Raw genomic sequence first — 27,717 nt, 5'->3', positions numbered from 1 at the left:
TTTTGGGGGGTTTGGGGTTTTTATTGGGTTTGGGGGCTCAGTTTTATGGGATTTTGGGGCTCAGTTTTATGGGATTTTGGGGCTCAGTTTTAAGGGATTTTGGGGCTCAGTTTTAAGGGATTTTGGGGCTCAGTTTTATGGGATTTTGGGGCTCAGTTTTATGGGATTTTGGGGTCAGTTTTATGGGATTTTGGGGTCAGCTCTATGGGGATTTTGAGGATCAGTTCTGTGGGATTTTGGGTTTTTCAGTTCTGTGGGATTTTGGGGTTTTTTTTGGGGATTTTTGGGGTGTATCATGTTTGGGATTTTGGGGCTCAGCTCTGTGGGGTTTTTGGTGCATGGGCTGTGGAACCAGGGCTGGATTTTTTCTTTCTTTTTTGGTTTTTTTGGGGCTTTTTGGGGTTTTTTTGGTTTTTTTGGGGTGTATCATGTTTGGGATTTTGGGGCTCAGCCCTGTGGGGTTTTTGGGGTTTTTTGGGGATTTTTGGGGTGTATCATGTTTGGGATTTTGGGGCTCAGCCCTGTGGGGTTTTTTGGGGATTTTTGGGTGTATCATGTTTGGGATTCTGGGGCTCAGCCCTGTGGGGTTTTTGGGTTTTTTTGGGGTTTTTTGGGGTGTATCATGTTTGGGATTTTTGGGGCTCAGCCCTGTGGGGTTTTTGGGGTTTTTTGGGGATTTTTGGGGTGTATCATGTTTGGGATTTTGGGGCTCAGCTCTGTGGGGTTTTTGGTGCATGGGCTGTGGAACCAGGGCTGGATTTTTTATTTCTTTTTTGGTTTTTTTGGGGTTTTTTTGGGGTTTTTTGGGGTGTATCATGTTTGGGATTTTGGGGCTCAGCCCTGTGGGGTTTTTGGGTTTTTTTGGGGTTTTTTGGGGATTTTTGGGGTGTATCATGTTTGGGATTTTGGGGCTCAGCCCTGTGGGGTTTTTGGGGTTTTTTTGGGGATTTTTGGGGTGTATCATGTTTGGAATTTTTGAGGCTCAGCTCTGTGGGATTTTTGGTGCATGGGCTGTGGAACCAGGGCTGGATTTTTTATTTCTTTTTTGGTTTTCTTGTGGTTTTTTGGGGTTTTTTGGTTTTTTGGGGTGTATCGTGTTTGGGATTCCGGGGCTCAGCCCTGTGGGGTTTTTGGGTTTTTTTGGGTTTTTTGGGGTGTATCATGTTTGGGATTTTTGGGCTCAGCCCTGTGGGGTTTTTTGGGGTTTTTTGGGGTGTATCATGTTTGGGATTCTGGGGCTCAGCCCTGTGGGGTTTTTGGGGTTTTTTGGGGATTTTAGGGGTGTATCATGTTTGGGATTTTGGGGCTCAGCCCTGTGGGGTTTTTTGGTTTTTTTGGGGTGTATCATGTTTGGGATTTTGGGGCTCAGCCCTGTGGGGTTTTTTGGGGTTTTTTGGGGGTTTTTTGGGGATTTTTAGGGTGTATCATGTTTGGGATTCCGGGGCTCAGCCCTGTGGGGTTTTTGGGTTTTTTGGGGGTTTTTTGGGGTGTATAATGTTTGGGATTTTGGGGCTCAGCTCTGTGGGGTTTTTGGTGCATGGGCTGTGGAACCAGGGCTGGATTTTTTATTTCTTTTTTGGTTTTTTGGGGTGTATCATGTTTGGGATTTTGGGGCTCAGCCCTGTGGGGTTTTTTGGGGTTTTTTGGGGTGTATCATGTTTGGGATTTTTGGGGCTCAGCCCTGTGGGGTGTTTGGGTTTTTTTGGGGTTTTTTGGGGTTTTTAGGGGTGTATCATGTTTGGGATTTTTGGGCTCAGCCCTGTGGGGTTTTTGGGTTTTTTTGGGGGTTTTTTGGGATGTACCATGTTTGGGATTTTGGGGCTCAGCCCTGTGGGGTTTTTGGGTTTTTTTGGGGTTTTTTGGGTTTTTTTTGGGGTGTATCATGTTTGGGATTTTGGGGCTCAGCCCTGTGGGGGTTTTTGGGGTTTTTTGGGGGGATTTTTGGGGTTTTTTTTGGTTTTTTTGGGGTGTATCATGTTTGGGATTTTGGGGCTCAGCCCTGTGGGGTTTTTGGGTTTTTTTGGGGTTTTTTGGGGTGTATCATGTTTGGGATTTTGGGGCTCAGCCCTGTGGGGTTTTTGGGGATTTTTGGGGTTTTTTGGGGTGTATCATGTTTGGGATTTTGGGGCTCAGCTCTGTGGGGTTTTTGGTGCATGGGCTGTGGAACCAGGGCTGGATTTTTTATTTCTTTTTTGGTTTTTTGGGGTTTTTTTGGTTTTTTTTTTTTGGTTTTTTGGGGTGTATCATGTTTGGGATTCTGGGGCTCAGCCCTGTGGGGTTTTTTGGGGTTTTTTTGGTTTTTTTGGGCTGTATCATGTTTGGGATTTTTGGGCTCAGCCCTGTGGGGTTTTTGGGTTTTTTTGGGGTTTTTTTGGGGTGTATCATGTTTGGGATTTTGGGGCTCAGCCCTGTGGGGTTTTTGGGGTTTTTTGGGGATTTTTGGGGTGTATCATGTTTGGGATTTTGGGGCTCAGCTCTGTGGGGTTTTTGGTGCATGGGCTGTGGAACCAGGGCTGGATTTTTTATTTCTTTTTTGGTTTTTTTGGGGTTTTTTGGTTTTTTTGGGGTGTATCATGTTTGGGATTTTTGGGCTCAGCCCTGTGGGGTGTTTGGGGTTTTTTGGGGATTTTTAGGGTGTATCATGTTTGGGATTCTGGGGCTCAGCCCTGTGGGGTTTTTGGGGTTTTTTGGGGTTTTTTGGGGATTTTTGGGGTGTATCATGTTTGGGATTTTGGGGCTCAGCCCTGTGGGTTTTTTGGGGTGTATCATGTTTGGGATTCTGGGGCTCAGCCCTGTGGGGTTTTTGGGTTTTTTTGGGGTTTTTTGGGGTTTTTTGGGGTGTATCATGTTTGGGATTTTGGGGCTCAGCCCTGTGGGGTTTTTTGGGGATTTTTGGGGATGTATCATGTTTGGGATTTTGGGGCTCAGCCCTGTGGGGTTTTGGGGTTTTTTTGGGTTTTTTTGGGGTGTATCATGTTTGGGATTCTGGGGCTCAGCCCTGTGGGTGTTTGGGGTCCCCCAGACCCGCGGCTGTGGGCGCTGTGCCTCGGGGATGTGCTATGGATACAGAACCAGGGCTGGGTTTTTTGGGGGGTTTTTGGGGTTTTTTGGGGCGTATCATGTTTGGGATTCTGGGGCTCAGCCCTGTGGGTGTTTGGGGTCCCCCAGACCCGCGGCTGTGGGCGCTGTGCCTCGGGGACGTGCGCTGGCTGCGGAACCAGGTGGTGGCACCTCTGACAGAGGAGTTGGTGTTCAGGGCCTGCATGCTGCCCATGCTGGTGCCCTGCACGGGGCCCGGCCCTGCCGTGCTGGCCTGCCCGCTCTTCTTTGGGGTCGGTGAGTGGGGCCCTAAAACACCCCAAAAATATCCCTAAAATACCCCAAAAATATCCTTAAATACCATCCCAGGCTGGCCTGCCCCCTCTTCTTTGGAGTCGGTGAGTGGAGCCCAAAAACACCCCAAAAACACCCCAAAAATATCCCCAAAATACCCTAAAATCCCACCCCATACTGGCCTGCCCCCTATTCTTTGGGGTCAGTGAGTGAAACCCCAAAATATCCCAAAAACACCCCAAAAACCCACCCTAAAACTCTCCCATACTGACCTGCTCCTGTTCCTTGGGGTGGGTGAGTGGGACTCCAAAATATCCCAAAAAAAACCGCCAAAAATACCCTAAAATACCCCCCTGTGCTGGCCTGCCCCCTCTTCTTTGGGGTCGGTGAGTGGCGCCCTAAAACACCCCAAAAATATCCCCAAAATATCCCAAAAATACCCTAAAATCCCACCCCATACTGGCCTGCCCCCTCTTCTTTGGGGTCGGTGAGTGAAACCCCAAAATATCCCAAAAAAAAAACCCAAAATACCCTAAAATACCTCCCTGTGCTGGCCTGCCCCCTCTTCTTTGGGGTTGGTGAGTGGAGCCCTAAAACATCCCAAAAATATCCCCAAAAATATCCCCAAAATACCCTAAAATCCCACCCCATACTGGCCTGCCCCCTCTTCTTTGGGGTCAGTGAGTGGAACCCCAAAATATCCCAAAAACACCCCAAAAACCCACCCTAAAACTCTCCCATACTGGCCTGCCCCTGTTCCTTGGGGTGGGTGAGTGGCGCCCTAAAACACCCCAAAAATATCCCAAAAATATCCCAAAAATACCCTAAAATCCTCCCCTGTGCTGGCCTGCCCCCTCTTCTTTGGGGTCGGTGAGTGGCGCCCTAAAACACCCCAAAAACACCCCAAAATATCCCAAAAATACCCTAAAATCCCACCCCATACTGGCCTGCCCCCTCTTCTTTGGGGTCGGTGAGTGGAGCCCTAAAACACCCCAAAAATATCCCAAAAATATCCCAAAAATACCCTAAAATCCCACCCCATACTGGCCTGCCCCCTCTTCTTTGGGGTCGGTGAGTGGAGCCCTAAAACATCCCAAAAACACCCCAAAAATATCTCCAAAATACCCTAAAATCCCACCCCATACTGGCCTGCCCCCTCTTCTTTGGGGTCAGTGTGTGAAACCCCAAAATATCCCAAAAACACCCCAAAAACCCACCCTAAAACTCTCCCATATTGGCCTGCCCCTGTTCCTTGGGGTGGGTGAGTGGGACCCCAAAATATCAAAAAAAAAACCCTAAAAATACCCTAAAATCCTCCCCTGTGCTGGCCCGCCCCTTCTTCTTTGGGTCGGTGAGTGGAACCCCAAAATATCCCAAATATACCCTAAAATACCCCAAAAATACCCCAAAAACCCACCCCAAAACCCCTCCCTACTGGCCTGCCTCCTCTTATTTGGGGTCAATGAGTGCAACCCTAAAATACCCCAAAAATACCCCTAAAATACCCCAAAATACCCCAAAATACCCTAAAATCCCCCCCATACTGGGCTGCTCCCTGTTCCTTGGGGTGGGCGAGTGGGACCCCAAAATAACCCCAAATCCCCCCAAAACTGCCACTGACTCCACACCCCTGATCCCCCCAAAAACCCCAAATCTGCCCCAAAAACCCCAAATCTGCCCCAAAAACCCCAAATCCCCCCCAAAACCCCAAATCTGCCCCCAAAACCCCAAATCTGCCCCCAGCCCATTTCCACCACGTGATCGAGCAGCTCCGCTTCCGCCACGGCTCCGTCGGCAGCATCTTCATGGCAGCAGGTGAGGGGGATTTGGGGGGATTTTGGGGGGATTTTGGGGGGTCCTGAGGGAATTTGGGGTGTCCTGGGTGGGATTTGGGGGGTCCCGGGTTGTCCTGAGGGAATTTGGGGTGTCCAGGAGGAATTTGGGGTGTCCAAAGTAAAGATTTGGGGTGTCCTATGGGGAATTTGGGGTGTCCATGGATGACCAAAGAGAGTTTAGGGTGTCCTGAGGGAATCTGGGGTGTCCAGGGTGGGATTTGGGGTGTCCAGAGTGAAGATTTGGGGAGTCCAGGGTGGGTTTTGGGGAGTCCAGGGTGGGATTTGGGGTGTCCTGGGTGGGATTTGGGGTGTCCTGGGTGGGATTTTTGGGGCCAGGGTGGGATTTGGGGTATCCTGAGGGAATTTGGGGTTCCCAGGATGGGATTTGGGGTGTCCTGGGTGGGATTTGGGGTGTCTGGGGGGAGTTTGGGGGGTCCAGGGTGACGATTTGGGGTGTCAGGGGGGAATTTGAGGTTCTCAGGGATGTCCAGGAGGAATTTGGGGTGTCCAGGGGGAGGATTTGGAGTTCAGGGTGGAATTTGGGGTGTCCAGGATTTGATTTGGGGTGTCCTGAGGGAATTTGAGGTTTTCAGGGATGTCCAGGAGGAATTTGGGGTGTCCAGGGATGTCCAGGGTGGGATTTGGGGTGTCCAGGGTGGGATTTGGGGTGTCCATGGTGGGATTTGGGGTGTCCATGGTGGGATTTGGGGTGTCCAGGGTGGGATTTGGGGTGTCCAGGGCGGGATTTGGGGTTCCCATGGTGGGATTTGGGGTGTCCAGGGTGGGATTTGGGGTCTCCATGGGGGTTTTGGGGTGTCGGGGGGGAATTTGAGGTTCTCAGGGATGTCCAGGAGGAATTTGGGATGTCCAGGGGGAGGATTTGGGGTGTCTGGAGGGGAATTTGGGGGGTCCCAGGGTGTCCTGGGGGATTTTGGGGTGTCCAGGGTGGGATTTGGGGTATTCAGGGTGGAATTTGGGGTGTCCAGGATTTGATTTGGGGTGTCCTGAGGGAGTTTGGGGTGTCTGGGGGAATTTCAGGTTCTCAGGGATGTCTAGAAGGAATTTGGGGTGTCCAGGGATGTCCAGGGTGAAGATTTGGGGTGTCCAGGGTGGGATTTGGGGTTTCCAGGGTGGGATTTGGAGTTCCCAGGGTGGTTCCTGTGATGCCTCTGATCCTCTCTCAGGGGTAGGGGTGGATTTGGGGGTCCCGGGGGGTTTTGGGGTGTCCCTGACCCCCCTTTTATCCCCCCAGCATTCCAGTTCTCCTACACGGCCGTGTTCGGGGCCTACACGGCTTTCCTGTTCCTCAGGACCGGTGCGTTTGGGTTTGGGGGGCCCGGGGGGTTTGGGGGTCCCCAGGCCCCATTTCCCCATCCCCAGGTCAGTTTTTGGGGTGCCAACCCCTGTGTCCCCATCCCCAGGTGTATTTGGGGTGGATTTTTGGGGTCCCCAATCCCCATTTTCTTATCCCCAGATGTTTTTTTGGGGTCCCCAATCCCCGTGTCCCTGTCCCCTGGTCTGTTTTTGGGGTGCCAACCCCCATTTCCCCTTCCCCAGGTGTGTTTGGGGTGTATTTTTGGGGTGCCAGGTGTGTATTTGGGGTGTATTTTTGGGGTGTGTATTTGGGGGTGTGATTTTTGGGGTGCCAATCCCATTTCCCCATGCCCAGCTCACCTGGTGGGGCCTGGCCTGTGCCACTCCTGTAACTCCATTGGGGGATTTGGGATGCCAGGGAATGGTTGATCACCCTGGCAGAGGTTTGGGGTGCCAGCTGTGGTTTTGGGGTGTATTTTTGGGGTGCCAGGTGTGTATTTGGGGTGTATTTTTGGGGTGCCAGCTGTGGTTTTGGGGTGTGTTTTTGGGGTGCCAATCCGTGTCCCCCCCGTCCCCAGCTCACCTGGTGGGGCCTGGCCTGTGCCACTCCTGTAACTCCATGGGGGGGATTTGGGGGGACGCTGTGACCCCGGTGGGAGTGTTGCTGACCCTGGCAGAGTTTCGGGGTGCCAGCTGTGGTTTTTGGGGTGCCAGCTGTGTATTTGGGGTGTATTTTTGGGGTGCCAGCTGTGGTTTTGGGCTGTGTTTTTAGGGTGCCAATCCGTGTCCCCCCTGTCCCCAGCTCACCTGGCGGGGCCCGGCCTGTGCCACTCCTGTAACTCCGTGGGGGGATTTGGGATGCCAGGGAATGGTTGATCACCCTGGCAGAGGTTTGGGGTGCCGGCTGTGTATTTGGGGTGTATTTTTGGGGTGCCAGCTGTGTTTTTGGGGTGCCAATCCGTGTCCCCGCTGTCCCCAGGTCACCTGGCGGGGCCCGTCCTGTGCCACTCCTTCTGTAACTCCATGGGTTTCCCGGCGCTGGGCGCGGCCCTGGGGCACCCCCGGCGCCGGGCGCTGCTCCCCGCCTACCTGCTGGGTGTTTTGGGGTTCCTGCTGCTGCTGCACCCCCTGACCGAGCCCGCCTTCTTCGGGGCGCGCCCCCCCTGCCGCGACCCCCCCGCCTGCTCCTGACACGGGCGGGGGGGCGCCCGCCCCTCCCCAGAGCCCCCCCTTTTTATAGGAGCCGCCGCACAGAGTCTATTTTTGTGATTAAAGTGGTTTCAGGCTTTGTGGGGCCTCATGGGGGGCACGGGGGGGGACTGGGAGGAATTGGGATGGCTCTAAGGGAACTGGGAAGGACTGGGATGGTTTTAGGGGGGACTGGGATGGGACTGAGAGGGGAGTGGGGGGTACTGGGATGGCAATGGGGGGCGTTGGGATTGGACTGGGAGAGACTGGGGGGGAATGGGATGGGATTGGGGGGAACTGGGATGGGATTGGGAGGGACTGGGGGGGATTGGGATGGGAGTGGGAAGGACTGGGATGGGTTTAGGGGAACTGGGATGGATAATAGGGAACTGGATGGGATTTGGATGGGTTTAGGGCAACTCGGAGGAACTGGGAGGGACGGGGATGGTTTAGGGGGAACTGGGAAGGACTGGGATGAACTGGGGAGGACTGGGATGGGTTTAGGGCAACTGGGAAGGAATGGAAGGGGCCTGGGAATGACCGTGATGGACTGGAATGGGAGCAGAAGCGACTGGGATGAACTGGGGCAACACCGAGGTTTTCCCATCCGCCAGGGGGCGCTGTCACGCGAGACCACGCCCCCTTAAGCACCGCCCACCGCCCGTGTCCAGCGTCGCTTTATTCGCGCGTGACCCCCGTACACCCGCCAGAGGCCACGCCCCCCGAGAGACCACGCCCCCCGCGTCCCTCCGGTTCCCCCGGGGCGGGGTCGCGGTCACAGCCGGTGTCACAATCCCGGGGGTCCCGCTCAGGGCAGGTGCCCCCATCCCGGTGGCTCAGGACGGTGCAGGTGTCGCAGTCCCGGTGGTGTCCCCGGTCACAGCAGGTGCCCCCATCCCGGTCAGAGCATTGTCCCCATTCCGGTGTCCCCATCCCGGTGTCCCCGGTCAGAGCAGCCGTCCCCATTCCGGTGTCCCCGGTCAGAGCATTGTCCCCATCCCGGTGTCCCGGTCAGAGCATCGTCCCCATCCCGCTGTCCCCATCCAAGCCCCGCCCGGCCCGGCCCGGCTCGGCTCGCTCGGTGCCGGTGCCCGGGCGGGTGCGGCGGCGGTCAGGTCGCGTTGTCGCCGTCGCGGTTGGGCTCGCGGTGGCCGCGGGCGGGCCCGCCGTGGCTGTGCGCCTTGCGGACGTGCCGGTACAGGTCCCCGCTCTGCGTGTACGAGCGCAGGCAGTGGCGGCACTCGTAGGGCCGCTCGCGGGTGTGCACGGTGGCGTGCCGCCGCAGCGTGTACGAGCACGAGAACGTTTTCCCGCACGTCGGGCACGTCGGCGCCTCCTCGGCGAAGAGCCCGAAGCTCCCGCGGGGCTCCAGCGGCGCCAGGAACAGCGGCTCCCGCAGCCCCCCCAGCGCCGCCGCGCCCAGCGCCGCCCCCTCCCCGAATTGCGCCGCTCGGGCCGGGGCTGGGGGCGGCGGTGGCGGCGGCGGGGGAGGGGGCGCAGGGGGGCGGCGGGAACCGTCGGGCTCCTCGTCCGAGATCACGATGGCCTCGGCTTTGATGGGCACGGGGGGCGAGGCCCAGGGACCCCCGCCCGCGGATGGAGGGAGGGGAACGGCGGCGGCGGCAGCAGCGGCGGCTCCGGGCCCCGGCGCGGCCTCGCTGGAGCTGCTGGGGCTGGGCGGGGGTCGCTCCACGCCCACCCCCACCCCGGGCTGGGTCGTGTCGGCCGCGTCCACCAGCGGCGGCTCCGGCGCCTCCTCCGGGAGCAGCTGCGGGGGCTGCGGCGGCGGCGGCTGCGGCGGGGGCGGGCTGGGCGCGTCCTCCTCCTCCTCCTCTTCCTCCCGCTTGGTGCTGTCGGCCTCGGCCGGGCCCCGCGCCTGCAGCTTCTTCTTGCACAGCTTGACCACGTCGTTCATGTGCAGGTAGGAGGCGGCGGCCAGCACGTCCTCCAGCGGCGCCGCCAGCGCCAGCCGCCCCTCGTACATGAACTCGAGCAGCAGCGCGAAGGCCGGCGCGGTGACGATGTCGCTGTTGAGCGCCACCACGGCGCCCCGCGCTCCTCCCGCGCCGCCCGGCTCGGCGTAGCACAGGTGGAAGAAGGAGCTGCAGGCGGCCAGCACGGCGCGGTGCGCGGGGAACGGCGCGGTGCCCACCAGCACCGTGCAGTCGCACAGGATGCCCCGGGAGCGCTGCTCGCGCAGCCCCCGCAGCAGCTGCCGGCTGTGCTCGGGGAACTCCATCGGGGCTGGAAAATGGGGGAAAACGGGGGAAATGGGGAATTAATCAGGGGTAAAAATGGGGGGAAATGGGCAATCAGTCAGTGCTCGGGGAACTCCATCGGGGCTGGAAAATGGGGGAAATGGGGAATTAATCGGTGCTTGGGGAACTTCATTCGGACTGGGGAAATGGGGGAAAAATAGGGGAAATGGGGAATTAATCAAGGGTAAAAATAGGGGAAAATGGACAATCAGTCAGTGCTCGGGGAACTCCATCGGGACTGGGGAAAAATGGGGGAAAAAACGGGAAATGAGGAATTAATCGGTGCTCCGGGAACTCCATTGGGGCTGGGGAAAAACGGGGGGAAATGGGGGAAAATGGGGGGAATTAATCAGGGGTAAAAATGGGGGGAAATGGGCAATTAATCAGTGCTTGGGGAACTTTAGTGGGACTGGGGAAATGGGGGAAAAATAGGGGAAATGGGGAATTAATCAGGGGTAAAAATGGGGGGAAATGGGGAATCAGTCAGTGCTCGGGAACTCCATCGGGGCTGGGGAAAAACGGGGGAAATGGGGAATTAATCAGTGCTCCGGGAACTTCATCGGGGCTGGAAAATGGGGGAAATGGGGAATTAATCGGTGCTTGGGGAACTTCATCGGGGCTGGGGAAAAACGGGGGAAATGGGGAATTAATCAGTGCTCGGGAACTCCATCGGGGCTGGAAAATGGGGGAAAAACGGGGGAAAATGGGGAATTAATCAGTGCTTGGGGAATTCCATCGGGGCTGGAAAATGGGGGAAAAACGAGGGGAAATGGGGAATTAATCAGGGGTAAAAATGGGGTGAAATGGGCAATCAGTCAGTGCTCGGGAACTCCATCGGGGCTGGAAAATGGGGGAAAATGGGGAATTAATCAGTGCTCAGGAACTCCATTGGGGCTGGGGAAAAACGAGGGGAAATGGGGAATTAATCAGGGGTAAAAACTGGGGGAAATGGGCAATTAATCAGTGCTTGGGGAACTTCATTCGGACTGGGGAAATGGGGGAAAAATAGGGGAAATGAGGAATTAATCGGTGCTCTGGGAACTCCATCGGGGCTGGAAAATGGGGGAAAAACGGGGGGAAATGGGGAATTAAACAGGGGTAAAAATGGGGGAAAATGGGCAATCAGTCAGTGCTCGGGAACTCCATTGGGGCTGGGGAAAGATGGGGGAAAAAACGGGAAATTAATCAGGGGTAAAAATGGGGGGAAATGGGGAATCAGTCAGTGCTCGGGGAACTTCATTGGGACTGGAGAAATGGGGGAAAAACGGGGGGGAATGGGGAATTAATCAGTGCTCGGGGAACTCCATCGGGGCTGCGGAAAAATGGGGGAAATGGGGAATTAATCAGGGGTAAAAACTGGGGGAAATGGGCAATTAATCAGTGCTCGGGGAAACTCCATCGGGGCTGGAAAATGGGGGGAAAATGGGGGGAAATGGAGAATTAATCAGGGGTAAAAATGGGGAGAAATGGGGAATTAATCAGGGGGGAAAATAGGAGAAAATGGGCAATCAGTCTGTGTTCCGGGAACTCCATCGGGGCTGCGAAATGGGGAAAAACCGGGAAAATCAGGGCTTGGGAAACTCCATTGAGATGGAGGAGAATGGAGGAAAAATGGGGGGGAATGGGGAATTAATCAGTGTTTGGGGATGTGGGAAATGGGGGAAAAAACGGGAAAATCAGGGCTTGGGGAACTTAATCAGGCTGTGGGAAATGGGGAAAAATAGGGAGAAATGAGGAAAATGGGGGTTAGTGCTCAGAGAACTCCATTTGGATGGAGGGAAATGGGGGAAAAACAGGAAAAATGGGGAGTCAGTGCTCGGGGAAGTGCAGGCGGAGGAAAATGGGGGGAAATCGGGAAAAACGGGGATCAGAGCAGGGTCAGAGCCCGGGGAACTCCATCAGGGTCGGGGTGATGGAACTGGGAAGGGGAATGGGAATGGTTTGGGATTCTGGGGAATCCCAGTCCATCCCAGTAGCCCCCCTCAGCCAATCCCAGTCCATCCCAGTGTCCCCCCCTCAGCCAATCCCGGTCAGGCCCTGTCACCCATCGCGTCCCAGGCAATCCTAAGGGGCCCATCCCAGTCAATCCCGGCGAGCCCCAGTCCATCCCAGCACGTCCCCGCGCGTCCCGTTCGGTCCCAGTCTGTCCCAGTTTGTCCCAGTCTGTCCCAGTTCCCCCCCAGCGCCCCCAGCCCCGCTCACCACAAAGCCGCGGCCTGCTCACGCCCCGCCTCCCCGCGCTGATTGGCTGCCCCTGCGTACCCGCCACTCCGCTCTCATTGGTTAATTCACCTGTCACTCAATGTGACCGGGCAGAGCAGGGTAAAAGACGTTTGTTCATTGGCTGTAATTGCCGCCAATCAGAAATGTGCGCTGTTGATTGGCTCTTCGGAAAGGACGGGCCGCGGTCGCCCGGGCGGAGGTTGCCATGAGCGCGGAGGCGGGGCGTTGCCACGGAAGCCCTCGGGGGCGTGGCAGTGGCTGAAAGCAGCATTTTGATTGGGTAAACGGGCTGTCACTCAGCGTTCCCGCTCTTTCATTGGGTTTCCGCCCTGCCCTCACGGTGCGTTCCCGCCTATTCCGCGAGCCGCTCTCTGATTGGGTTGTGCTCCCATCGCTCAAACCCAGTAGGCGAATCACAACACGAAGAGGGCGGGACCTCCGTCTCCCTGGCAACCAGGTAAGGCGGGAACTCCGCTGGAGGGCGTGGCCAGGGCGGGACGGAGGGAGGGGCTCCCCACAGCCAATGAGAAGCGGCGGCGTCGGGCCGGGGGCGGGGTCAAGGGTCAGGCCGGATCCAAGATGGCGGCGGCGCTGGGGCGGTGAGCGCGCGCCAGGGGCCGACCCCCCCCCTCCACCCCCCCGTGGGACCCCCCCGGGGTCACCCCCGCCCCCCCTACGGGACCCTCCCCCAAAAACCCCCCCGGGTCCCCCCGGCCGGGCCTCGAGCGCCCGGGACCCCCCCAAGGCCTCGGGCCTGGGCTGCGGCCCAGCCCCTCCCCCAGCCCCCCACACCCCCCCATCCCCGGTGGGACCCGAGCCCCCCAAAACCCCCCGGGACCCCTCCCCAGATCTGCTCTGGGGCCCCCTCATTCCCCTCCCTGCTGCCCCCCATTGGGGGTTCGGGGGATCTCGAACCCGCCCGTGCCCACATGAGGGGAGTTTGGGGTGTCCCGGTGTCCCCATGTGGGTTTGGGGGGGTCTCCCGCTGGGTTTGGGGTGTCCCGGTGCCCTCAGGTGGGGGTTTGGGGGGGTTCTCCCCCTGGTTTTGGTTCCTCACCCCCCCGTGCCCCCCAGGTGGATTTTGTGGGGTATTTTGGGGGGTCCCTGTCTGTTTTCGGTTCCTGACCCCCTCTGTACCCCAAGATGGAATTTTGGGGGGGTATTTTGGGGGGTTCTGTGTCTGTTTCTGACCCCTGTACCCCCAGGTGGCCGCTGGGGCTCGCCCTGTGCTGCCTCCTCGGGGCCTCGCTCGCCGTCGACCGCGGCAACTTCAAGACATGCGAGCAGAGCGGCTTCTGCAGGTGTGGGGAGGGCGGGGACACACCTGGGATGGAGGGGACACACCTGGGGATGGAGGGGACACACCTGGGGAGAGCAGGGGACACACCTGGGATGGGCAGGAGACACACCTGGGATGGGCAGGAGACACACCTGGGATGGAGGGGACACACCTGGGATGGGGAGGGGACACACCTGGGATGGAGGGGAAACACCTGGGGATGGAGGGGACACACCTGGGGATGGAGGGGACACACCTGGGGATGGAGAGGACACACCTGGGATGGAGGGGACACACCTGGGGATGGAGAGGACACACCTGGGATGGAGGGGACACACCTGGGGAGAGCAGGGGACACACCTGGGATGGAGGGGACACACCTGGGGAGAGCAGGGGACACACCTGGGATGGAAGGGACACACCTGGGATGGAAGGGACACACCTGGGGATGGAGGGGACACACCTGGGGATGGAGGGGACACATCTGGGGATGGAGGGGACACACCTGGGGAGGACAGGGGACACACCTGGGATGGAGGGGACACACCTGGGATGGAGGGGACACATCTGGGATGGAGGGGACACACCTGGGGAGGGAGGGGACGCACCTGGGGAGGGAGGGGACACACCTGGGATGGAAGGGACACACCTGGGGATGGAGGGGACACACCTGGGATGGGGAGGGGACACACCTGGGATGGAGGGGCACACCTGGGCAGGGAGGGGACACACCTGGGATGGAGGGGCACACCTGGGATGGGCAGGGGACACACCTGGGGAGAGCAGGGGACACGCCTGGGGAGGGAGGGGACACACCTGGGGATGGAGGGGACACACCTGGGATGGGGAGGGGACACACCTGGGATGGAGCAGGGGACACACCTGGGGATGGAGGGGACACACCTGGGATGGAGCAGGGGACACACCTGGGGAGGGGACATACCTGGGGAGAGCAGGGGAGACACCTGGGATGGAGGAGACACACCTGGGCAGGGATGGAGAGGGGTCACTCAGGGCCTGGGGGGTCACTCAGAGCCCGAGGGGTCACTCAGAGCCTGGGGGGTCACTCAGAGCCCGAGGGGTCACTCAGAGGCCGTGTCACCCCCTGTGTCACTTCCTGTGTCACCCCCTGTGTCCCCCCCAGGCGGCAGCGGCGGATCCAGCCCGGGCACTCCCCGTACCGGGCCCTGCTGGAGTCGCTGGAGCTCGGCCCCGACGTGGCCAGGATGCGGCTGGTGAACGAGGTGACACAGGTGAGGGGACACTGGGGACACTGGGGGGGGACAGGAGGGGACAGAGGAGTCACAGGATGAGGCGGTGAATGAGGTGACACAGGTGAGGGGACGTTGGGGTCCCTCTGTGCAGGTGTTGCTGTTGTTGGAGCTGTAGGGGCTCCCAGGTGCCACTGTCCAGGTGTCACTGTCCCCTTGTCCTGTGCCCCAGGTGCCACTGTCCCTGTCCAGGTGTCACTGTCCCCATGTCACCAGGTGTCACTGTCCCCGTGTCCCCTCACAGGTGTCACTGTCCCCATGTCCCCAGGTGTCACTGTCCCTGTTCAGGTGTCACTGTCCCTGTTCAGGTGTTACTGTCCCCATGTCCCCAGGTGTCCCTGTCCCTGTTCAGGTGTCACTGTCCCCGTGTCCCCTCACAGGTGCCATTGCTGCTGGAGCTCTGGGGGCTCTCAGGGAACGTCCCTGTCCCCATGTCCCCAGGTGTCACTGTCCCTATTGTCCCCATGTCTCCAGGTGTCCCTGTCCCTGTCCAGGTGTCACTGTCCCCATGTCCCCAGGTGTCACTGTCCCTGTTCAGGTGTCACTGTCCCTGTCCAGGTGTCACTGTCCCCATGTCCCCAGGTGTCCCTGTCCCTGTTCAGGTGTCACTGTCCCCGTGTCCCCCCACAGGTGTCACTGTCCCTGTCCAGGTGTCCCTGTCCCTGTTCAGGTGTCACTGTCCCCGTGTCCCCTCACAGGTGCCGTTGCTGCTGGAGCTCTGGGGGCTCTCAGGGAACATCACCCGCCTGCGCATCCAGGAGCTGAACCCACTGCGACCCCGGTACCAGGTGCCCGACGTGCTGCTGGGGGAGCTGCCTGCCGAGAGGTGAGGGGACAATGGGGACAATGGGGACAGAGCCACCTGCCGAGAGGTGAGGGGACATGGGGACAGGGGTGACAGTGCCATCACCTCCCCATTGCTGCTGGGACATGAGGACAGTGCCATCACCTCCTCATTGCTGCTGAAGGAGCCACCTGCCGAGAGGTGAGGTGACAATGGGGACATGGGGACATGGGGACAATGGGGACATGGGGACAGAGCCACCTTCCAATTGCTGCTGGGGGAGCCGCCTGCCGAGAGGTGAGGGGACAATGGGGACAGGGGTGACACTGCCACCCACCCCCCGATGGCCGCTGTCCTCAGGCTGTGACGATGGCACGTGGAGCTGTCCCAGGGTGGCAGTCACAGCATCCTGGGATGGTGACACTGTCCCCAACTCCGCTGTCCCCAGGCTGTGACAAGGACACCTTGAGCTGTCCCTGGGATGATCCAGGGATGGTGACACCCCTGATTGTCCCTGTCCCCAGGCTGGAGGTGACAGGCCGTGACAAAAGCACTCTGTAACTGTCCCAGGGATGGTGACACTCTCACTGTCCCTGTCCCCAGGCTGGAGGTGACAGAGGGCACTCTGTAGCTGTCCCTGGGATGGTGACACCCCTGATTGTCATTGTCCCCAGGCTGGAGGTGACAGAGGGCACTGTGTAGCTGTCCCAGGGCTGGTGCCACTCTCACTGTCATTGTCCCCAGGCTGGAGGTGACAGAGGGCACTGTGTAGCTGTCCCTGGGATGGTGACACTCTGTGATTGTCATTGTCCCCAGGCTGGAGGTGACAGCCATGATGAGGGCACTCTGTAACTGTCCCAGGGGTGGTGGCACTCTCTCATTGTCGTTGTCCCCAGGCTGGAGGTGACAGAGGGCATTGTGTAGCTGTCCCAGGGATGGTGACACTCTCACTGTCATTGTCCCCAGGCTGGAGGTGACAGAGGGCACTCTGTAACTGTCCCAGGGCTGGTGACACCCCTGATTGTCCCTGTCCCCAGGCTGGAGGTGACAGGCCACGACGAGGGCACTCTGTAGCTGTCCCAGGGGTCACTGAGGTGGCAGTTATAGCACTCTGGGATGGTGGCACTCTGTGATTGTCATTGTCCCCAGGCTGGAGGTGACAGAGGGCACTCTGTAACTGTCCCAGGGATGGTGACACTCTGTCCCTGTCCCCAGGCTGGAGGTGACAGGCTGTGCCGAGGGCACTGTGTAGCTGTCCCAGGGGTGGTGGCACTCTCACTGTCCCTGTCCCCAGGCTGGAGGTGACAGGCCGTGCCGAGGGCACACTGTAACTGTCCCAGGCATGGTGACACTCTCTCACTGTCATTGTCCCCAGGCTGGAGGTGACAGAGGGCACTGTGTAGCTGTCCCAGGAGTGGTGGCACTCTCTCACTGTCCCTGTCCCCAGGCTGGAGGTGACAGGCCGCGACGAGGGCACTCTGTAGGTGTCCCAGGGCTGGTGACACTCTCACTGTCATTGTCCCCAGGCTGGAGGTGACAGGCTGTGCCGAGGGCACTGTGTAACTGTCCCAGGGATGGTGACACCCCTGATTGTCCCTGTCCCCAGGCTGGAGGTGACAGAGGGCACTGTGTAGCTGTCCCAGGGCTGGTGACACTCTCTCACTGTCCCTGTCCCCAGGCTGGAGGTGACAGAGGGCACTCTGTAACTGTCTCTGGGATGGTGACACTCTCTCACTGTCATTGTCCCCAGGCTGGAGGTGACAGAGGGCACTGTAGCTGTCCCAGGGTGGCAGTTACAGCACTCTGGGATGGTGACACTCTGTGATTGTCATTGTCCCCAGGCTGGCGGGCCTGTCCCAGGGGTCACTGAGGTGGCAGTGACAGAACTTTGGGGTACCCAGGGATGGTGACACTCTGTGATTGTCATTGTCCCCAGGCTGGAGGTGACAGGCTGTGCTGAGGGCACACTGTAACTGTCCCTGGGATGGTGGCACTCTCACTATCATTGTCCCCAGGCTGGAGGTGACAGGCTGTGACAAGGGCACTCTGTAGCTGTCCCAGGGGTGGTGACACTCTGTGATTGTCCCTGTCCCCAGGCTGGAGGTGACAGGCTGTGACAAGGGCAGTGTGTAACTGTCCCTGGGATGGTGACACACTCTCACTGTCCCTGTCCCCAGGCTGGAGGTGACAGAGGGCACTCTGTAGGTGTCCCAGGGCTGGTGACACTCTCCCTGTCATTGTCCCCAGGCTGGAGGTGACAGCCATGACAAGGGCACACTGTAGCTGTCCCAGGGCTGGTGACACTCTCACTGTCATTGTCCCCAGGCTGGAGGTGGCAGCCATGACAAGGGCACTGTGTAGCTGTCCCAGGGATGGTGACACCCCTGATTGTCATTGTCCCCAGGCTGGAGGTGACAGGCCGCGACGAGGGCGCGCTGGAGCTGTCCCAGGAGTGGTGACACTCTCACTGTCATTGTCCCCAGGCTGGAAGTGACAGAGGGCACTGTGTAGCTGCCCCTGGGGTCACTGAGGTGGCAGTTACAGCACTCTGGGATGGTGACACTCTCTCACTGTCCCTGTCCCCAGGCTGGAGGTGACAGGCTGTGCCGAGGGCACTGTGTAGCTGTCCCAGGGCTGGTGACACTCCTGATTGTCATTGTCCCTAGGCTGGAGGTGACAGAGGGCACTGTGTAGCTGTCCCAGGGCTGGTGACACTCTCTCACTGTCATTGTCCCCAGGCTGGAGGTGACAGCCATGACAAGGGCACGCTGTAGCTGTCCCAGGGATGGTGACACTCTCTCACTGTCATTGTCCCCAGGCTGGAGGTGACAGCCATGACGAGGGCACTGTGTAGCTGTCCTAGGGATGGTGACACACTCTCCCTGTCATTGTCCCCAGGCTGGAGGTGACAGAGGGCACACTGTAACTGTCCCAGGGCTGGTGACACCCCTGATTGTCCCTGTCCCCAGGCTGGAGGTGACAGAGGGAACTGTGTAACTGTCCCAGGGATGCTGACACTCTCACTGTCATTGTCCCCAGGCTGGAGGTGTCAGAGGGCACTCTGTAACGGTCCCAGGGCTGGTGACTCTCTCACTGTCATTGTCCCCAGGCTGGAGGTGACCGCCCGCGACGAGGGCGCGCTGGAGCTGGCGCTGGGCCCCGGCGGGCTCCGCCTGCTGGTGACGGAGCGCCCGTTCCGCCTGGACCTGCTGCGGCACCGGGAGCTGCTCTGCTCCGTCAACGCCCGCGGCCTCCTCGTCTTCGAGCACCAGCGGCGCTGCCGGGACTCGTGAGTGGCCCCAAAACCTCAGAATACCCTCAGAAATCCTTGAAGTCCTCAGAAAGTTCTCTCAAAAACCCTTAAAAACCTTCAAAACCCTCAAAAACTTCAAAAATCCTTTAAATCCCACAAAAAGTTCTCTCAAAAACTCTCAAAAATCCCTTAAAAACCTTCAAAAATCCTTAAAATCCCTCAAAAACCTTCAGAAATCCTTAAAGTCCTCAAAAAATTCACTCGAAAACCCTCAGAAATCCCTCAGAAACCTTCAAAACTCTCAAAAACCTTCAAAAATCCCCCCAAAAACCTTCAAATCCCTCAAAAACCCTTAAAATCCCTATAAAACCCTCAAAAATCCTCAAAAATCCCTCAAAAACCTTCAAATCCCTCAAAAACCTTGAAAACCCTCAAAACCCCTTAGAAATCCTTAAAAAACCCTCAAAAATTCTCAAAAAACCCTTAAAAAATCTTCAAAACCCTCAAAAACCTTCAAAACCTTCAAAAATCCTTTAAATCCCACAAAAAGTTCTCTCAAAAACCCTCAAAAATCCCTCAAAAACCTTCAAATCCCTCAAAAACCCTTAAAATCCTTAAAAAAACCCTTAAAATCCTCAAAAAACCCTTAAAAAATCTTCAAAACCCTCAAAAACCTTCAAAACCTTCAAAAACCTTCAAATACCTTCAAAACCCTCAAAGACCTTCAAAACCTTCAAAAATCCTTAAAATCCCTCAAAAAAATCCTCTCAAAAACCCTCAAAAATCCTTAAAAATCCTTTAAAAACCCTCAAAAATCCTCAAAAAACCCTTGAAAAATCTTCAAAAAACCCTCAGAAGCCCTCAAAAATCTTCAAAAATCGTTCAAAAATCTCCAAAAAGCTCTAAATCCCCCAAAAAACTCTTTAAAAACTTTGAAAGACTTCTCAAAAGGCCCACAAAAAATTCTCAGAAATTCTCAGAATACTCCCTAAAAAACCCTTAAAAAACTTTCAAAAACGTTAAAAGAACTCTCAAAATATCCTCCAAAAAACATATTAAAATCCCTCGAAAAAACCCTTAAAAATCCGCAAAAACACTCGTAATACTCCCCAAAAAAACCATTAAAAATTCCTCAAAAAAATGCCTTAAAAACCCTCAAAAAAACCCTTAAAGATCCTTCAAAAAGCCCTTAAAAAAACTCCTTGAAAATTCCGCAAAAACCCTTAAAAACCTCTTAAAAATCCCACAAAAATCCTCAAAAAAAACCCCTTAAAAATCCCACAAAAATCCTCAAAAAAACCCTTAAAAATCCTTCAAAAAACTGTCAAAAAAACTCTTGAAAATCCCACAAAAACCCTTAAAAAACTCTTAAAAATCCCACAAAAATCCTCAAAAAAACCCTTAAAAACCCTTCCAAAAACCGTCAAAAAAAACCCTTGGAAATCCCACAAAAATCCTCAGAAAAACCCTTAAAATCCTTCAAAAAACTGTCAAAAAAACCTCTTGAAAATCCCACAAAAACCCTTAAAAAACCCTTAAAAATCCCACAAAAATCCTCAAAAAACCCTTTAAAAATTCTTCAAAAAACCGTTAAAAAAAACCCTTTGGAAATTCCACAAAAACCCTTAAAAAACCCTTGAAAATCCCACAAAAACCCTTAAAAATCCCACAAAAATCCTCAAAAAAACTCTTAAAAATCCGACAAAAACTCTGAAAAAAACCCTCAAAATACTCCTGAAAAACCCCTTAAAAAACTCTCAAAAAATCTCACAAAATCCTTCAAAAAACCCCCAAAAATCATTAAAAAACCCTTGAAAAGCCCCCAAATCCCCCCCAGGTCGCAGCGGGATCGGGGCCGGGGTGGGCTGGGGGGGTCCCCCAAAGCACAGAGGGGGTCGGGGGTGTCCCCCAAAGCTGAGGGGGGGTCCCCAGGGCCGGGGGGGCCGCGCTGACTCTCTGTGTTTCTGTTTTGGTGCCCCCCACCCCCAGTCTGGCGGATAAAGTTAGTTCTGTGTGGGATAGGATCAAGAGCCTTTTCCGTAGGTAAATCCATGGAATGCACCCCAAAAAAAAACCCACCCCGGACCCCCCCTCAAAAAGGGAAACCCCCTCCTCAAATAGGGACCCCCACTCTTATCATGGTGGGAGGGGGTAGGAGAAGTTGGGGGGGCTTCAAATCCCCCCCTTAAAAAGGGGAGCAGCTTGGGGGGAGTCACCCCCAAAATTGGGGAGGGGGCTGGAGCAGTTAATGGGGGTCTGTGCCCCCCCCCCAAATTAAAGGGTCAGGTGTAGTCAGGGGGGTCTGTGCCCCCCAAATTGAGGGGTCAGGTGTAGCCAGGGGGGTCTGGACACCCCAAAATTGAAGGGTCAGGTTAGGGGGGGTCTGTGCCCCCCAAATTGAGGGGTCAGGTGTAGCCAGGGGGGTCTGGACACCCCCCCCAAATTGAGGGGTCAGGTTAGGGGGGGTCTGTGCCCCCCAAATTGAGGGGTCAGTATAGGGGGGGTCTGTGTCCCCCAAATTGAGGGGTCAGGTTAGGGGGGTCTGTGTCCCCTCCCCCAAATTGAAGGGTCAGGTTAGGGGGGGTCTGTGCCCCCCACATTTAGGGGTCAGGTTAGGTTGGGGGGGGTCTGTGCCCCTCCCCCCAAATTAAAGGGTCAGGTTAGGGGGGTCTGTGCCCCCCAAATTGAGGGGTCAGGTGTAGCCAGGGGGGTCTGTGCCCCCAAAAATGAGATTTCCCCCCTTTCCACACCCCCCAGAGCAGCTGGGGGGGGTCCAGGTCCCCCCAAAATTCGGGGTCCTGGGGGTGCCCTCCTGTCCCTGCCCCCCCCCTCCCCTTTTGGGGGCACCCCAGGACCCCAAATTCCCACAGGGACCCCCCCAAGGACCCCCCAAGCGAGGAGGGGGCGGCGCAGGAGGGACCCGAGGACGGCGCCGGTGGCACCCAGAGCGAGAAGGTGACAGGGACATTGTGGGGACACCGGGCTGGGACACCCCCACATTGAACCCCCCCCCCCTCCCCCAGCCCATTTTTGGGGAGGGGTCCCCCCATTCCTGACTGGATTTGTGCCCCCCCCCAGCCCGCAGAGCCCCCGGCAGAGCCCGAGGAGGAGCCGGGAGCGTGGGAGGAGACGTTCAAAACGCACACGGACAGCAAACCCTACGGTGGGGACATTGGGGACATTGGGGACATTGGGGACATGGGGGGGACACGGGGGGACCCCTGTGACCCCCCCAAACCCCTCCCCTCCCCACAGGACCCACCTCGGTGGGGTTGGATTTCTCCCTGCCCGGATTCGAGCACGTGTACGGCATCCCCGAGCACGCCGACAACCTGCGGCTGCGGCCCACCGAGTGAGCTGGGGACACTGGGGACATTGTGGGGACATTGGGGACACTGGGGACATTGTGGGGACATTGGGGACACTGGGGACATTGTGGGGACATTGTGGGGACACTGGGGACATTGGGGATATTGGGGACACTGGGCATCCCCAAGCACGCCGACAACCTGCGGCTGCGGCCCCACCGAGTGAGCTGGGGACACTGAGGACATTGGGGACATTGTGGGGACATGGGGGACATTGGGGATATTGGGGACACTGTGGGGACACCACGGGGACATTGGGGACATTGTGGGGACAGGGGGGACATTGGGGACATTGTGGGGACATGGGGGACATTGGGGACATGGGGGACATTGGGGATATTGGGGATATTGGGGACACTGTGGGGACACCACAGGGACATCGGGGACACCACGGGGGCATTGGGGACACCACAGGGACATTGGGGATATTGTGGGGACACTGAGGACACCACAGGGACATTGGGGACACTGGGGACATTGTGAGGACACTGAGGACACCACGGGGACATTGGGGACATTGGGGATATTGGGGACATTGTGGGGACATTGTGGGGACATTGAGGACACCATGGGGACACCATGGGGACATTGGGGACATTGTGGGGACATCAGGGACATTGTGGGGACACTGGGGACATTGGGGACACTGGGGACATTGTGGGGACATTGGGGACATTGGGGACATTGTGGGGACATTGTGGGGACATCAGGGACATTGTGGGGACGCTGGGGACACTGGGGACACCACAGGGACATTGGGGACATCAGGGACATTGTGAGGATATTGGGGATACTGTGGGGACACCACGGGGACATTGGGGACATTGTGGGGACATTGAGGACACCATGGGGGCACCATGGGGATATTGGGGATGCTGGGAACATTGTGGGGACATTGGGGACATTGTGGGGACATTGTGGGGATATTGGGGACACCACGGGGGCATTGGGGACATTGTGGGGACATTGAGGACACCATGGGGACACCGTGGGGATATTGGGGACACTGGGGACCTTGTGGGAACATTGTGGGGATATTGGGGACATTGTGGGGACATTGGGGACACCACAGGGACATCGGGGTGACACTGAGACACGCAGGGACACGGGGATGTGGCAGCACAGGAGCAAGATGAGGGGTGATGGTGGCACTGAGGTGGCGATGTCACCGTGGGAGGACAGGAACGCTGTGGGGTGACAGTGACAGCAGTGACAGTGACAGCAGTGACAGTGACAGCCGTGCTGTGCGGGGGTGGCAGCAATGGGGTGACAGTGACATCCTGGGGGTGTCCCTGAGCCTGTCCCCGTGTCACTGATGTCCCCAAGAGAGGTGACCCATACTGGTTGAACACCCCAGGGGGGATGTCCCTGTCCCCTGTCAGTGTCCCTGAGTGTCCCCAGGGGGGTGACCCATAGAGCCTGTACACCCTGGCAGTGTCCCTGTCCCCATGGCAGTGTCCCTGAGTGTCCCCATGTCCCCAGGGGGGGTGACCCATAGAGCCTGTACACCCATGAGGTGCTGTCCCTGTGCCCCTGGCAGTGTCCCTGAGTGTCCCTGTGTCCCCAGGGGAATGTCCCTGTCCCCCTGGCAGTGCCCTGTCAGTGTCCCCACCCCCCTGTCAGTGTCCCTGAGTGTCCCCATGTCCCCAAGGGAGGTGACCCATAGAGCCTGTACACCCCTGGCAGTGTCCCCACCCCCCTGGCAGTGTCCCTGAGCCTGTCCCATGTCCCCAGGGGGGGTGACCCTGTCCCCTGTCAGTGTCCCTGAGTGTCCCCGTGTCCCCAGGGGGGGTGACCCATAGAGCCTGTACACCCCTGTCAGTGTCCCTGAGTGTCCCTGTGTCCCCAGGGGGGGTGACCCATAGAGCCTGTACACCCTGTCAAGTGTCCCTCACCCCATGGTAGTGTCCCCATCCCTCTGTCAGTGTCCCTGAGTGTCCCCATGACAGTGTCCCTGTGCCCCTGGCAGTGTCCCTGAGTGTCCCATGTCCCCAGGGTGGGTGACCTGTACTGATTGAACACCCAGGGGGGATGTCCCTGACCCCTGTCAGTGTCCCTGAGTGTCCCCAGGGGGGGTGACCCATAGAGCCTGTACACCCTGGCAGTGTCCCTGAGTGTCCCATGTCCCCAGGGGGGGTGACCCGTACCGCCTGTACAACCTGGACGTGTTCCAGTACGAGGTGTTCACGCCCATGGCCCTGTACGGCTCCGTGCCGCTGCTGCTGGCGCACCGGCCCCGCCTCAGCCTCGGCCTCTTCTGGCTCAACGCCGCCGAGACCTGGGTGGACATCGGCTCCAACACGGCCGGCAAGGTCCGGCAGGGGGGTTTGGGGGGTCCTGGGGATGTTTGGGGGGTCCTGGGGGGGTTTGGGGGGTCCTGGGTGGACATCGGCTCCAACACGGCCGGCAAGGTCCGGCAGGGGGGGATTGGGGGGTCCTGGGTGGGTCTGGGGGGTCCTGGGGGGTCTTTGGGGGGTCCTGGGTGGGTCTGGGAGCTCCTGGGGGGGTCCTGGGTGGGTTTTGGGGGGTTTGGGGGGTCCTGGGTGGACATCGGCTCCAACACGGCCGGCAAGGTCTGGAGGGGGGAGTTGGGGGGATTTGGGGGGTCCTGGGGGGGTTTGGGGGACCCTGGATGGACATCGGCTCCAACACAGCTGGGAACGTCCAGCAAGGGGGTCCTGGATGCGTCTGGGGGAGGTTTGGGGGGTCCTGGGTGGGTTTTGGGGGGTTTGGGGGGTGTTGGGTGGACATCGGCTCCAACACGGCCAGCAAGGTCCGACATGGGGGTCTGGGGGGGTTCTGGGGGTCTTTGGGGGAGGTTTGGAGGATCCTGGGTGGGTTTTGGGGACCCTGGGTGGACATTGGCTCCAACACGGCTGGGAAGGTCCTGCAAGGGGGTCCTGGGGGAGTCTGGGGGAGGTTTGGGGGGTCCTGGATGCATCTGGGGGAAGTTTGGGGGGTCCTGGGTGGGGTTTGGGGGTCCTGGATTCCTGGATGGACATTGGCTCCAACACGGCCAGCAAGGTCTGGTGGGGACGTTTGGGGGGGTTTGGGGGCATTTGGGGGGGTCTCTGTTTATCCCAGTGGGAATTTGGGGGTCTCTGTTTATCCCATTGGGAATGTGGGGTTGCTGACCCCCTGTGCCGCCCCCAGACCCTTTTTGGGAAGCTGCTGGATTACATGCAGGGGGGGGGTGAGACCCCCCAGACCGAGGTGCGCTGGATGTCCGAGAGCGGCGTCATCGACGTCTTCCTGCTGCTGGGGCCGCGGCCTGGGGACGTCAGCGCCCAGTACGGCCGGCTGACAGGTACTGGGAGTACTGGGAGCACTGGGATGGGATACTGGGGATACTGGGGATACTGGGGATACTGGGGATACTGGGATGGGGCCCGGCGACGTCAGCGCCCAGTACGGCCGGCTGACAGGTAAACTGGGAGTACTGGGAGTACTGGGATGGGATACTGGGATGGGGCCCGGCGACGTCAGCGCCCAGTACGGCCGGCTGACAGGTAAACTGGGAGTACTGGGGATACTGGGGACACTGGGATGGGACACTGGGGACACTGGGGATACTGGGATTGCAATAACGGGGACACTGGGGATACTGGGGATACTGGGATTGCAATAATGGGGCCACTGGGATGGAGCCCGGCAACGTCAGCGCCCAGTACGGCCGGCTGACAGGTAAACTGGGCGCACTGGGATGGGATACTGGGGATACTGGGATGGGACACTGGGATGGGGCCCGGCAACGTCAGCGCCCAGTACGGCCGGCTGACAGGTAAACTGGGCGCACTGGGATGGGATACTGGGGATACTGGGATGGGACACTGGGATGGGGCCCGGCAACGTCAGCGCCCAGTACGGCCGGCTGACAGGTACTGGGGATATTGGGATGGGATACTGGGGATACTGGGGATACTGGGATGGGACATTGGGGATACTGGGAGTACTGGGATGGGATACTGGGGATACTGGGATGGGACACTGGGGATACTGGGATTGGGTTAATGGGGACACTGGGGATACTGGGATGGGACACTGGGATGGGGCCTGGCAACGTCAGCGCCCAGTACGGCCGGCTGATAGGTATACTGGGAGTACTGGGATGGGATATTGGGGATACTGGGGACACTGGGATTGCAATAATGGAGCCACTGGGCTGCAGCCCGGCGACATCAGCGCCCAGTATGGCCAGCTGACAGGTAAACTGGGCATACTGGGAGTACTGGGATGGGATACTGGGGATACTGGGGATACTGGGATGGGGCCCGGCGACGTCAGCGCCCAGTACGGCCGGCTGACAGGTAAACTGGGAGCACTGGGAGTACTGGGATGGGATACTGGGGATACTGGGGATACTGGGATGGGGCCCGGCGACGTCAGCGCCCAGTACGGCCGGCTGACAGGTAAACTGGGAGCACTGGGGATACTGGGATGGGATACTGGGGATACTGGGATGGGACACTGGGATGGGGCCCGGCAACGTCAGCACCCAGTACGGCAGGCTGACAGGTACTGGGCATACTGGGGATACTGGGGATACTGGGGATACTGGGATGGGACACTGGGGATACTGGGATTGGGATAATGGGGACACTGGGGATACTGGGATGGGGCCCGCCAATGCCAGCACCCAGTATGGCAGGCTGACAGGTATACTGGGAGCACTGGGGACATTGGGATGGGGACACCAGTACGGGAGGCTGACAGGTATGGGGGGCACTGGGAGTGCTGGGAATACTGGGGATACTGGGATGGGACACTGGGGATACTGGAATGGGACACTGGGGATACTGGAATGGGACACTGGGGATACTGGGATTGGGATAATGGGGATACTGGGATGGGACACTGGGGATACTGGAATGGGACACTGGGGATACTGGGATGGGACACTGGGGAGCACTGGGGATACTGGGATTGGGATAATGGGGATACTGGGATGGGGCCCGGCAACGTCGCTGCTCAGTACGGCAGGCTGACAGGTACTGGGCATACTGGGAGTACTGGGAGTCCCATCCTGTTTAGGTTTACTTTAACGGATTTTTAGGTCTTCAGGTTTATTTTAAAGGATTTTGGGATTTTTAGGTTTATTTTAGGGATCGCTCCCCTCTGGCCCTGCGCCATCCCCGTTTTTAGGGCTGTTTTTGGGGCCGTTTTGGGGCTGTTTTGGGGCTGTTTTTGGGGCTGTTTTGGGGCTGTTTTGGGGCCGTTTTGGGGCTGTTTTTGGGGCCGTTTTAGGGCTGTTTTGGTGCTGTTTTTGGGGCTGGTTTTGGGGCCGTTTTGGGGCTGTTTTTAGGGCCGTTTTAGGGCCGTTTTGGGGCCGTTTTGGGGCCGTTTTAGGGCCGTTTTGGGGCCGTTTTAGGGCCGTTTTTAGGGCTGTTTTTGGGGCCGTTTTAGGGCCGTTTTTAGGGCTGTTTTTGGGGCTGTTTTTGGGGCCGGTTTGGGGCTGATTTGGGGCTGTTTTTGGGGCTGATTTGAGGCTGGTTTTGGGGCCGTTTTGGGGCTGTTTTTGGGGCTGTTTTTGGGGCTGTTTTGGGGCCGTTTTGGGGCTGTTTTAGGGCTGGTTTGGGGCCGTTTTGGGGCCGTTTTGGGGCTGTTTTGGGGC

The 27,717-nt window shown here is 57.9% G+C and overlaps 3 protein-coding genes across 3 annotated transcripts in view; 2 read left to right on the top strand and 1 right to left on the bottom strand.

Annotated features, from left to right (window-relative positions):
• Positions 1-3,168: 3,168 nt before the first annotated feature.
• RCE1 (Ras converting CAAX endopeptidase 1) lies at positions 3,169-7,770 on the top strand (the record flags this gene model as incomplete). Its single annotated transcript, XM_074533742.1, is given in 4 exon segments — positions 3,169-3,336; positions 5,077-5,148; positions 6,421-6,483; positions 7,462-7,770. Coding segments are annotated over 4 exon segments (515 nt in total), but the record flags the coding sequence as incomplete, so codon positions are not given.
• Positions 7,771-8,100: 330 nt separating this feature from the next.
• On the bottom strand, positions 8,101-12,245 carry ZBTB3 (zinc finger and BTB domain containing 3). The gene is made up of 2 exons (XM_074533738.1): positions 12,131-12,245; positions 8,101-9,914 (listed from the first exon to the last, which is right to left on the bottom strand). Exon 2 carries the CDS (start codon positions 9,907-9,909, stop codon positions 8,782-8,784), a length of 1,128 nt encoding a protein of 375 aa, XP_074389839.1. The 5' UTR covers positions 9,910-9,914; positions 12,131-12,245; the 3' UTR covers positions 8,101-8,781.
• Positions 12,246-12,642: 397 nt separating this feature from the next.
• The window catches only part of GANAB (glucosidase II alpha subunit), a 32,913-nt gene continuing 17,838 nt past the window's right edge, over positions 12,643-27,717 (top strand). The window contains 11 exon segments of the mRNA XM_074533736.1: positions 12,643-12,750; positions 13,357-13,452; positions 14,575-14,683; positions 15,400-15,527; positions 18,595-18,774; positions 20,728-20,781; positions 21,609-21,693; positions 21,817-21,901; positions 21,994-22,090; positions 24,238-24,418; positions 25,260-25,413. Coding sequence (XP_074389837.1) covers positions 12,731-12,750; positions 13,357-13,452; positions 14,575-14,683; positions 15,400-15,527; positions 18,595-18,774; positions 20,728-20,781; positions 21,609-21,693; positions 21,817-21,901; positions 21,994-22,090; positions 24,238-24,418; positions 25,260-25,413 — 1,189 coding nt within the window. The 5' untranslated portion in view covers positions 12,643-12,730.

The sequence above is a fragment of the Zonotrichia albicollis genome, assembly GCF_047830755.1.
Source record: "Zonotrichia albicollis isolate bZonAlb1 chromosome 34 unlocalized genomic scaffold, bZonAlb1.hap1 SUPER_34_unloc_1, whole genome shotgun sequence".
NCBI lineage: Eukaryota > Metazoa > Chordata > Aves > Passeriformes > Passerellidae > Zonotrichia > Zonotrichia albicollis.
The sequence above is the reverse complement of the archived record's forward strand: the minus strand, read 5'-3'. Positions and strand labels throughout refer to the sequence as shown.

What these genes read in the sequence shown, in the direction of transcription:
- ZBTB3 (XM_074533738.1), bottom strand. Translation starts at nt 9,909, where the DNA reads ATGGAGTTCCCCGAGCACAGCCGGCAGCTGCTGCGGGGGCTGCGCGAG.